General features: G+C 37.7%; 1 protein-coding gene across 4 annotated transcripts in view; it reads right to left on the bottom strand.

Annotated features, from left to right (window-relative positions):
- Positions 1-1858: 1858 nt before the first annotated feature.
- The window catches only part of epha3 (eph receptor A3), a 76304-nt gene continuing 65542 nt past the window's right edge, over positions 1859-12620 (bottom strand). Inside the window, exons 14-18 of one of the 4 annotated variants that reach the window (XM_053496232.1) lie at positions 11370-11519; positions 10680-10873; positions 7316-7465; positions 4610-4702; positions 3921-4028 (exon numbers count right to left, since the gene is read on the bottom strand). In XM_053496232.1, coding sequence (XP_053352207.1) covers positions 4627-4702; positions 7316-7465; positions 10680-10873; positions 11370-11519 — 570 coding nt within the window. In that variant the 3' untranslated portion in view covers positions 3921-4028; positions 4610-4626. Of the gene's footprint in view, positions 4029-4609; positions 4703-7315; positions 7466-10413; positions 10567-10678; positions 10874-11369; positions 11520-12620 lie in introns of those variants that run through there. The other 3 variants (XM_053496231.1, XM_053496233.1, XM_053496235.1) reach the window with 3 other exon arrangements.

Raw genomic sequence — 12620 nt, 5'->3', positions numbered from 1 at the left:
AAGAACATCATAGTCAGGCATTTATGGTGATGAAGTTCCCTCTTGCATATGACAGGTCATTTGTTATACAAACAGGAACAGAGAAATCTGTTTAATCTCATGACCTGCTTCCTTCTTGAAATGCTATCGACTTTTCCCTTGGTTACAGAGAGATTGACGAGCCAGTCCCTGTAAAATGTACTACAGAGACTCTAGCCTTTCCATGAGGTTCAGACATACACACAGACACAGACACACTGGCATGAATGCTGTGACAAAGTTGCTTCAGCCTTGTGGCATTCAGTCAAAGTCATTAGTGGACAGATTAAATGCCCCATTTATATTTAGTTCATTAACCTTGAGAAGGCACTTGATTAAAAAGGCAGAAAGGTTTTAAATGAAGAGTCTTCTATCCTTAGGGACAAATGCAGAGCTAAAATTATTAACACATGCCATCTCCTGGTTTATTGCTGACCCATGACCTCTTTTCAGGAAGTGACTTTGGTGGATATCATGCCTTTAGTTGAAGTTGCTAGAGTCAAGGCTGTTTATGGTTTTGCAAGGTGTTGTTCTGCTTCGTGCTGCAGCTGCAAACAGCTGGAGACTTTTTAAGGGCTAGAAGAAGACTGATGTGCCTCTTGGTGTCTTGTAGAAAAAATGCAGTGATCATATTTATCTGATCTTAAATAGTTTAGCAGTTGCTTTGAATGTTTTTATGATTTTGTATGCTATCAAATGACCTTAAATGATTTATAGTAAAGCCATGTCCCCAACATCATCTACAATATAAAAGAAATCTTAACATTTTCCATCATTCATGCTATACAATAAAAGCCGCTACAAAGAATCTGTGGCACACAGAGAGTACACGTTATCCCACACTACACTCCTGCCATCTTGCACACTTGCAGCCATCTTAATGCTTTACGTTTCATGTCATATTTTTTAGCACACAGGAGCCTTGAAGGAGTAATGGCGGGCATTACATCACCTGCAGAACTAACAGAGCAACATCCTACACAGTCTCTTCGCCCTGATCTCTCCTTTTCCTGAGACTGTGAACCTCCAGCACATCTGGCTCTTCACATCTGTTCTGTCTCATGCTTTCTTGGTAGAGCAGTTTTCCCATCATTCATATCTCGGACAGCTGGGTTTGATGGCGGAGGAATGTTTAAAAAATCAGTTGCATTAAAAACAAAATCACACAATAAACCCAGCATTTAAGTATGTATGGAAGAATATGGATTTGTTTATTGCACATGGGTTGTAACATGATCTATATTAACTATCTGTTAAGTACTGAGGACATAAAAGTTCTGGTAAATGGGGACCACGTGGATAATAACTATATGAAACATCAAAACAATAAGATGTTTGTTTATAGATTCACAAATAGTAGGTAGTATCATTTCATAAATTCCCGCTGTGGGTGAGAATGCATACTGATCACTCTCAAAGCGAAAATCACATCGTATGAGAAGTTCAGTTTTTATAACTAACAACATGCAAAGCAATGTAGCAGATATGTGTAAAACACATATCTTAATTAATTAATTTTAGCAATTCTTGTTTTTAGGTAGACATATGGCTTTTTCCACAGAGTAACTAGTTTCCTGCTGTAGCACTACTGATTCTGTACATATAACAGATGCGAGAACCTGCAGGAACTTTCCGCTTGGTATGCAACTCCTGTTGCATTCAAAATCAAAACCTACCGTACTTTAAACACAGCACAAGGCTTGATCTACCTTGTCCTTAGGTCCTACACAGCTGCTCCTTATAAGATGTACTGTATTTGACCGATGCAATGCATTACCACTACAGACTGTGGAACAGGAGACCGATCAAGCAAAATCACTATGACACAATCCTCTCTATATACATTCTTTAGAAAACATTTTTACATAGTTTATTATAAAAATATAAATGTTTCCACTACAAATCATTTCACATTAGTAGACAAGGCCATCTACATTTGCACACCCACATACTTCCTCACACACACCACATCGTACAAACCACTCTAAAGGAAGAGTAGAGAAGGACAGCGTGGAACAAAACAGTATTGCTCTCTTGAAGTCATGTTTCATAAAGTAAAATTTACAACACTGATAATGTCATCACATAACCATGTCATAACTTACTGTATGCTACAAAATAAAACAAACAAAAAAAAACACTCAAATTAGCACGGTATACTGTTTGTTATCAAATAAATAGATCATTACTGTTGAATTTTTATTTGTAAAGTAAAAAACAAACAAACAAAAAACAAATACGATACAAAAGAGAATAAAATATAATACAAATTATTATTTTTTTTAAAGTTCGAACAGATTTTCTTTCATTCTTTTATACATACAAACATTTGTACAAAAGGATGGCCGGTGCATTAAACATTGCTCTTATTACAGGGTGTGTTTACATATGTACATGCTGAGAGCTGAGGGAGCAGCAACATTTACAGGCAGACTGAATGGTTAAAAGGAAGAGCGAAATGTTTTTATCATTTTAGAGGATGTCACTATTCATGTAGATAATTCGTGATCTCAATACATTTTTAAGACACATAAATGAACCTTTTTAGGCATTAAGAATTCTTTTTCATTGGTTAATTTCCATTTCTGTTTGTAGTTTAAAACTAATTGATGGTTATAATGGCACGGAACATTAGTCTGAAGTAGTCGGTTGCATGGTATTTACTTCTTTTCTGTCCTTTTTCATCCTAAAATTGAATGAGGGCTATGCATCCTGAGCATTTGCAATAGAGACATATTACTTGACATTGTCCCTAAAGAACATTCCCTCAAATATATTAATGCCATTTGAAGACTTCAAAAATTTCACAGCAGGAAATGATACGCTTTGCTCTTCACTGAGGTCCTTCATTTTCGTCATATCTAACACTTCCGTTGCCCGACTACACTTTGTTCTCTGACCTTCTCTCTTATGATTTTACTGGACAGATACAGATGTAACTAACACTTCTAGCCACATTCCAAGGCAGACTTGGAATATACAGCTAGGTATCAATTTTACATTGCCATTGATTTTTTTTTTTTTTTCAAGTAGTTCACAAATTCACATATTCATTGTTGGTTACAAAGTGTCTGCTTTAAGTGGCATAAAAAGCAAGATAAAGGAGTACATACATAGTGCTTTATTGTTGATCCTATTACCTTATTGTGTAGTAGTTATTCATGTATCCTTCTCAATCTGTCACATACACAGAATCAGAAAATTACTGTAACATCAGTGTGCCTTTATTCAGCATTCCTGCTTTTATTGCACTGCCAATTTCACTATCTTTTACTGAAATCCATTTCCCGCTCTCTAGTTCTCTACAGCAATCTCAAAATTAAAGGCATCTCTTATATATTGGTAGGCATGGTTTTTTCTTCAACCAGCTAAGACACTCTTAATCCAACATGACAGAAAACCAGTGAGGCATGTGGATGGAACATGTCTTAGGCTTGAGTTCATTCTTTTCAAAAGGGTGGCTGCATTACAAAGTTTTTGCATTTTATTGCCCTCCTGTCATGTGTTAAGAGCTATTAGTTGTATCTGCACAGAAGAGACACTTCCAAGTTCCTGATAGCTCCATCTTGCTCTTCAAACAGTGCTCTGCTGGTCTGTGGAGAGCTTATGGGAGGCTAGGGTCCTGCACAAGGGCTTGGTTTAGCAGAGAAGCCTCACCTGCATTTTATTCTTTTTCATTGCATGAAGCAGTCCATTAACAGGCCATGAGGCACATTTCTGTCTGAGCAACATGATTGGGTGCTGGAACAACAGCCTTTCTCAAAGAGTGTTGCTTTCCCTGTGCCCTGATATGCTAACATTGTTGTTTTATGCTTTCTCTCGTATTCATAATTTTTGTCTTTTAAAACCAAAAGCAGCATCAGTCTCCTGACTGTTTTGTTTATCGATTTTTTTAAATTGATTTTTAGACAGGAACTGGGCTGTTTATTGAGTGTGTTTCAAGTGCTTTGATACTGCTCACAATCTTCTTCTGAGGTCTAACAAATGTTACACCAACCTTCTTGAAGTACCTGTGAGATGAAAGAGTGGAAGAGAAAGAGGATGAGTGGTGCAATATTGACTGAATGAGAAGTTAAAACCTGTCAGTCTCTTGAAAAATTGCAATGAGCCGCTGAGCTGTCGTAGTTGGCTACGGAAAAGACACAACGATTTTACACAGAAAAAAAAATCTGATTTTAGGATTCTTGAATATAAGGTTTGACTTGCCGCATTGGACATTTAACAGAAACAAGCTTCCTTTGCTCTAAATTTAAGTTTGGATACAGACTAGCTTTTAAGTTTTATGTAATGGATAAGAAAACAGATAGTGTAGATCCATTAAGCACGTTACTCATCCCATGCACATCAACTGAAGTTACCACTGTTAATATTATTTTTGACACACAAAACATGTGTTTAAAACATTGTGAGATTAACAGATTAGTAATCTTTGCAAAAATACCATCACATCTCATAGCCTTGTTATGTTGGACATTATCAAAGCATATTAGTAAAAGCTTATCTGGGTTAGAATTTGCTAATCAGTCAGCAGTCTTGTAAGCAGAGGTTTTAGAAGGTAGCCAGCACACAGAAAACTATGATCCAAACCCACCGTCCACACTGAATGGCCTAAAGAGTTGTAATTCCCATGGATGGCTCCCACTCAGGACAAGTGGCTGCAGGCCTGACCTCAGCCAGGCAGATTCTATGGACAAAGCAAACCTTTAAATTGACTGCTATATTTACTGGCTGTGATACATTTGATTTCTGACAAAGCATCAAAGTGCATCAGCTATCAACTACTTGTATTGTGATACTTCATAGGTAATTTATAATCCAAGATACTGAAAAACAATGCACTACATAGAAATGCACATGATATCTAGTGTTATTTAGGATGATGAGCTACATTACAAGTACAAAAAAAGAAGAAAATGAATGCTGTATTGTATGTTTATGTAAACCAAATATCATATTATAAAATCACCTTTATGAAAAAAAAATAACAGATTCTCACTTGTTCAATATAGATTTCTAAATATTCCCTTTAACATCAAGCATCACAATGCATTTAACCATACAGTATGATAAATGTGTTAAAGATTATTAAAGTTAATGGGTGAACAATAATTGTCTAGTATAAGTGTAAGTGCGCAAGCACAGAGATACCTGAGAGCAAGTAACGATTGCAAAATGACTACATTGACAAATAATAGTTAAATGGATTTTACAACATTTTAGCTTTTTAGACCATTAGGTTCCTAACCATGTTAGGAATGGTATGGATTAGCAAAAAAAAATATTTGATACACATGTGTTTCAGAAATGGCGCTTTTGTCATTTTAACAGTTTTGTGTAACTGGTAAGTGTTAATATTATTGTTATAATTATTAATATTATTTGGAAATGAATTAATGCTAAAGTTTCATTTGGAAAATGGTCATAAATAGCAAACTTACATTAAATGGCCCAGTGCTATTGGTGGACACATTAGTCTACAGGTTTTAGCCTCAATAAATAATTGTAATTATTGGGTAATAAGGCAAAACTCGTTGGAAGTTTTTTAAAAATAAAAATACACGCTATTAAAGTGTGTTGGAATTTATAGTTTGAATCATTATTAATATTATAACCAGCTAAATCTTTCTTAAATCTTTCTCTAACAAATAAAAAAAGGACATGAATGTTGTCATAACAAGCTAAATTAATAATCAATGCTTAGAATAGCAATGTACTGTATGGTACTGTAAACTTTAAACTTAGCAACATTTTTTCTTACAAATATATTTTTAAATAATTTAATGCCACAAAGTAATATGTAAAAGAAAGTTCTAAATGGTAAAAATAAAAATCAGAAACCCAGATGTAGTACAAAGACGCATACACTGAAACTATTTTATTTTATTTGAAGTTCTACATTTTAGTATTGCAATTATTTATAAAGCACTTTTAGAAATGCCCACCATAGGTACAAGATGCATTGTTTACGTTACACCCTGCCCAGCCAGAAAGAAATCAGCACTTTGCTTTGGTTGCGGGTCACATTCCCAGTGGGAACAACCTTACAGTATACATTATAAGCATCATTTTTTGCCTGAAACCTTGTTTTGTTTAAACAGCAATCAGATAATCATGTATAGACGGCCCATCAATCACCAGAAATCAACCAATCAGCCATTATTCAGGTGGCATGATTACAAATTATGGACTTTTAGAGAGATGTGTAGCTGACATGGAAGAAATAGCCATTCAGGAGACAGCATACCATTAGGCCAGAAAACCCAAATAACAAATCCTAATTTCAGTATAAACAGTGAATACTTGCCAATCCAAAATTATAAGCCAGTGTTTACCAGTGTAGCTAACAAACAAAATATTTGATCAGACGTTTTGTTACATAGTACGGAAAAAAATATTATACAAAATATATTATTGTCATTATAGATCAAATGCTTTTGTATCTATTCTGTCAAACAATATGGTACAGTTCACACCCTGGATAAAGCCAAGTCATGAGACAACATCTGCATCTTAAGCTACCACATTCTGGGCCATGGCTGTGGGAGAGGAAATCTATTTGCATATAATTATTTACCCAGCCATCTAAACCAAATATACATATAAAGCACTCTCACATTGCTTAGCTGTTTCCTCAAGGGGTACAGTGCAGAACAAAAAACACTGCTCCAGGACAAAGGCTTTGATCATGATGATTATGAATGTCACGTTATTTACATTGTCAAATACCTTATCAGCTGAGGGGGAGGGAGGAAAGTGTCTCTACAGCTGTTATTTAGGCTGCAAGAAGATTTCTTTCCAGCTACTACACAACCTTTTCCCCCAGAAACAGAAGCAAAGATGCAAATATGTGAACCAAAGCTGGGATTGATATTTCAATTGCAGGAGCTTTATAAATAAGGCCTTTACTGCAGTGAGTGTTTTGGGTGGTCACAGCATGCAGTCCACACATGAAACACGAACCACACTCAAGCTGTCTGTCTGTCTGACTTGTTTCTAGTTTGCCTCTATCTGACAACTACTGTAAAAAGGTTTCTGTATGTTTGCTGGTTTGTCACTGCTGAAAAAAAGATGGCTGTTATTGTTCATAGGAGATGCCTAAGTAAGCAAACATTTCTTAGGTCTGATGTGTTTACTGCACTCAAGTCATCACAAATCACTTTATGTGTTATACATGTATACCAGATACATGATTATATGTTTCCCTATCCGAATCCAGAAACTACAGTAGTTATGAGTTAGAGTACAGCTTGTTCGAATGTGTACATGAGGGAGAGCTATAAAAGAAAGGCAATCTTACTCAGCAGAGGTCTTGGGTAGCGTATCACAAGAGCTGTAGCTGACTCCACTGAACGCGTCTTTACAGGGTAGAGTCCTTGCGCTCTCCAGCCAGTGGCCCACAGTGCTGAATGAGGTGATGTCAGTGCTGGTCCGAAGCTGATTGACCGGCCTAGGAGGCAAAGATATGAATGTGAAAAATCTTGGAAAATGTCTAATCTGATTTGTCCAAAGTTGGTGATTAATTTAACAGCAAAGGTATAGTGCTTTTAAAATGGTAATTGGAAATGTGTATGAAATGTGAGAAATTGTGTATGAATCAAAATGATCAGATTGTCCCTGATGAGAGCTGTGGGTGATGACAGCTAGGAAAAACTCCCTGAGCTTGACTATATGGTATATGCCATCAGGAAAGAAAAACTTCATTAATGTAGAGTAATACCCTGGTCATTCAGTACATTCAGGACATCAGCTTATTTCATTTTATTGCAACTTAATGTTGTTGAGTCTAGACCTGACCAACTGAAGCAACCCCAGAGCATAACACTGCCTCCAGAGGCTTGTACAGTGGACACTAGGCATGATGGGTAAATCGCTTCATGCGCTTTCCTTCTCTCCCTGTCACACCCATCACTCTGGAATAGAGTCAATTTGTATTTATCAGACCACATGACCCTTTCCCACTGCTTGAAAGTCCAATCTTTTTGGTCTCTACCAAATTAAAGCCTTTTATTCTGATTAGTCTCACTAACAAGTAGTTTTCTTATAAAGTAGATGTTTGGTTCAAATCGTTATCACATTGTGGGCATACTGAAATGGTTTTGATTTCACTATTAAACATATATATTGCTTTTACTGTGGACCATACAACTTCACCAAGTGTTTAAGTAATCTCCATTCATGATTTTCTTCCAACCACATTTCCTTCACAAAGTTGATGGTTTAGCACTAACCTTCCAGGTTTTGATTGGGTGTTGAAGGGTTCTTAACCCAGTTCTAGTCATTTTAAATCTCCTCAGTTAATTACCCAATAATGTAAACTTTCTGAAATGGAAAATCTTTTGGCCAGGCAGTGTGTGTATGAGGAAAAAAATTGTCCAATAAGTGAATAAATTAATAGATCTATTAAGATACACTAATTTACTGTACTACAAAACTGTGTAAATATGAGATATTCTATTAATATATTGACATGGTGGACTTTCAGAACTAGGTAGTTAACACACATTTGTAGTGTATGTAATTTGTAGTGCAAAATAAAGCAAAAAAAATTGTTCTTTTGGAATTTTTTTTTTTTTACACCAGTTCAGATTTAAAAAGTTCATTGATAAGTGTCCTACTGTACCAATTTGGTGAGCATTATGATTCCCCTGGAGATGGCTATTAATAATAATGTGAATAAACCAATTATAATATCAGGAGGTCCACCCTCCAGCCACATTCGTTAAATAAGAGAATTGCAGAAAAGCCTGCAGTAACAGCTGAGGCAACCTAGCCAATGAGGTGAAATATATACCCATATTGTCATTATTACAGGTGAAATAAGAAATATCCACAGATGTTCAGACACACAAAACAGAAAAAGGAGATCCCTACATTAAAGACTGTAAGGTTAAAATTATGGAGTTTTTAAAATTTTATAATTTAGTGCCCTGAACCGAGGCACCAAATATTATGTGATTAACTGTGGGAAAATGCATAATTTAATAATTACTTGTATTTAATAAAACACTTCAAGTTTCCCTTTTTATTGTTAAAATAAAGATGTCAGCTTAGATGTCAGCTAATAAAATATAACAGGTTTGAGATGCAAAGATTCCAGTGGCAAACAGATGTTTGGAACTCAGGTAAAAACTAGCAAAGAACAAGCCTGTCAAAAATACAAAGACACTACTGATGTGAATGTGAATGTCACTCAAACTCACACACACTTCACCCACATCCTATACTAGTAAACTATGAACGACCTCAACTTTTTTTGGGGTGTTTTGAACTGAAGGTTTATTTTCAGACACCACACTGAATTCTCAACAAAACACATACAGCACAGGGGGAAGGCCAAACATGAAAAGAAACAGCTTTGTTGTTGGAAATCGAAGTGATAGCCTAAAACCCCTGTGTCCAAAACTTGCTGGCTCTACAACTCTAAGCCTTCTCTCGGCATGAGTGCATCAGCCACGTGGGACGAAACTAGGGGTAAACAATTGCGTCTCTGTCTGTTGCTAACTTTTTTTCTCTATTCCCCTACTGGTGTGGTGACCTCTAAATAACTGCGGCTGCATAGTATCGTGTTTTAAATGCTCTCGAGGGATAAAAGAGAGTAGGAGGAACTTGCCCTTCTCTTTTGCAGGAGAGACATCTGGGCAGCTTCATCATGGACAGGAATGCACCTCTTGCTGTGAAGGAGAGCAGTGTGCCTGAGCCATCTCTGTGCTGGAAGTGTGTAACACGCTTTGTAGATTTTACTCATCCCCTTTGACTGAGGGTCTGGTCGTGGAGCCTGAGGTCAGGTGGTAAAGCTGGCCGAATTGCTGATCTATTAGCACATTGGGCTTGTAGATAAATGAGGTGCAGGGGAGCGGGCGCAGCTGAGACTGTAGAATGACTTTTTCAGCACCTCTGAGCAATAAATCACCTGGGCCTAGTGCTCCCTGGTTCTCAATGTTAAAAACCAATTAGGAAAATTACAAGTGAACTCCCTGGCATATTCTCGCACTTCCTTAAGATATCATTAGTCACAGTTATGTGCCTGGGTATCTTAATAATTGAATAGCTCCCTGTTAGGTTTAATAGATTGGCACTGAATGAGAAAATGTACCAGGATATTACTCAGGTAAGTTAAGGCCTGCCCTATTTTAACACAGAAAAGAAAAGGCTTGTTAAGGCCATCCCTAGAATGACAGGATGTATAAAGGTAAACAGCTATCTTTGTGACCATCTTTGTATAAGAATACATTTGACAAAAGCATATGAAGCAGACAAAGCAGACAGTATCCTGCATTATCTATTGGACCAGGACAAGCAGGAAGTCAAAGGTTATTTATTGCACGCACAGTCTGTCTCAAGACAATTACTACAAACTAGATCCATTGGTTAAAACATTTTTTTATTTATTTTATTTTTATTATTTTTCCAGCCAATCTTGATCCTCATTTAGACAGCAAAGCACAATGACCAGTGGCCAGGTGGCAGGATGGAAATGGAAGTCTGAGCGACGTGTGACTATAAAGGAGGAAGAAGCTGTTTCCTTTCATTACGTTTCATTAGAAATCTCTGTGTTGATGAACAGAATGTGACATGGAGCAGAACATGAGTAGGTGTCAGTTTGCAAAAAGAACATGTTTAGTGCTGAGCTTCTGAATATTGTGGGTGGAACCATCACGTACCTGGAGGCGGTGCTCGCTGTGATCTTCAGGCTGCCTGGGTTACGTATAAGCTTGTCCAGAATACTGACAATCTGCTCAAACTTGGGTCGGTTGTTTCTGTCTTTCTGCCAGCAGTCCAGCATCAGCTGGTATAAGGGTGCAGGGCAGTCCATTGGAGGGGGAAGACGGTACCCCTCATCCACTGCTTTGATCACCTTAAGCAAAAGGCCACATGTTCTGATGTTTAACTGAATGATCACTTGGTCAGTAGATATAGTAGATAATCCTACTTAGACTTTGGGCATCGCTGGTCTAAGCATTCTATCAAGCTAAAACCCAGATTCATAGAAACCATGTGCCATAATGTGTTTTGTTTGTTTTGTTTATTTTTTGGGTCCAGAACAGAAGTCTAAGTATGTTCCTCAGAAGAGTAAATAAACTCTTATTTTTCATTACAAGGTAAAGTTACTTAAAAGTAATAAACCTATGGCTTGTAAAACTTTTACAACTGATTTGCCAGATCACTGATCTCATCAGAAAGCCCTGGCAGATTTCCAGTAATGTCTCTTTGTGGAGCTGAGTGAGCTTTCTCAGCATGCATGAACGCACTCAGGTGATCACTTTCAAGCTATGTTTTGCCACCTGTTCCCTACATGCTTTACACCTTCTCACGGCAGGAAGTCCTGCCATAGTGATGTTGCTGCTACTCACATCCTGATTGGACATCTCCCAGTAAGGCCTCTCTCCATAGGACAGGACTTCCCACAGTACAATGCCGTAGCTCCACACATCGCTGGCTGAAGTGAACTTGCGATAAGCGATAGCCTCTGGTGCTGTCCACCTAATTGGGATCTTGCCACCCTGATGAGTAACAAGGTCTCATTAGCCATTTAAATCAGTTACAAGCCAGGTTGTTACAAATCATGAGCCTACATAAGGTGCATGTATTGATTAATGCACTTGGTTTAAAGTTGGTCTAAAATCTGAACAGTGTCTTTTGTGTTCTATAAAACACTGTCACACATTTTAAGTAGGCCGAATGTAAGAAAGCACACATACAGGAGGAGGAAATATCAAACTGTAATACATGTAATGAATAAAATTACAATGCTGATGTAATGCCGGCTGTGCTAGCATTAGCATTTGTTTGCTGTTGAACAGGACCTGGCTGCAAAGGATCAGTGTGAGTGAGGTTGAAACACAAGACTTTCATCTGCACTGTTCTTGGTCTGGGCTTTAGCGCTGCCTGAGCTTCTTTCATCTGCAAAGTCGCCTCCCCGAGGAGCTGCACTGTATTTACCCAACGCTGCCTGAGCTCCCAGGCTGGACTTGCTCTGAGCTCAGGCCATATCGTTGCAGCAGGGGCGGAAAGAAAGAAAATGGTGGTGGAGCCAAGGGCAACCCTCTCCAAAGCCAAGTAACACAACTCCTGCCCAGCTTTATCCAAACACCTGGTCCTCAACAAATAAATTGACTTGCACGCTGGTCTCTCCACCACGCACACTCACACCACCTCAGCTCTTTTAGCACTAGGGATTACCGCTAATGAGTGCAAAATCTCATATGACTGCTCTGTCCTGTCCTCTGGATTTAGAAGAGGTTGAAGGTGAAAATAGTCCCATTAAATGAGAGGAGGTAGGTTGGGCTCAGAAGTCAGACATGTCTTCAGTTTGGCTAGGGCAACTGTACAGGATTAGCTTATTGGCCCGGGCTCAATTTAGCATTGATCATAATTTTCTATAAAAATGTTGACTCATTATGCAGTATGTGAATGTTCGGAAGGTCAGACAGTCACTTAGCTATGATGATTTTATGACAAAGAAAGTGGTTTAGTCATGTGCTGGTTAGGTAAATAATTATTGCATTTTATTGCAGTTATAACTGTATTTTCATTCACAAATTCTGATAGTTATCTTGAAGGCCCGCCAATTACAATAGCTGTCTGCTTGATCTATTTGCAAT

This window comes from Clarias gariepinus, chromosome 5 (assembly GCF_024256425.1).
Source record: "Clarias gariepinus isolate MV-2021 ecotype Netherlands chromosome 5, CGAR_prim_01v2, whole genome shotgun sequence".
Taxonomy (NCBI): Eukaryota; Metazoa; Chordata; class Actinopteri; order Siluriformes; family Clariidae; genus Clarias; species Clarias gariepinus.
Note: the sequence above shows the minus strand (reverse complement) of the source record. Positions and strands in the feature narration are given on the sequence as shown.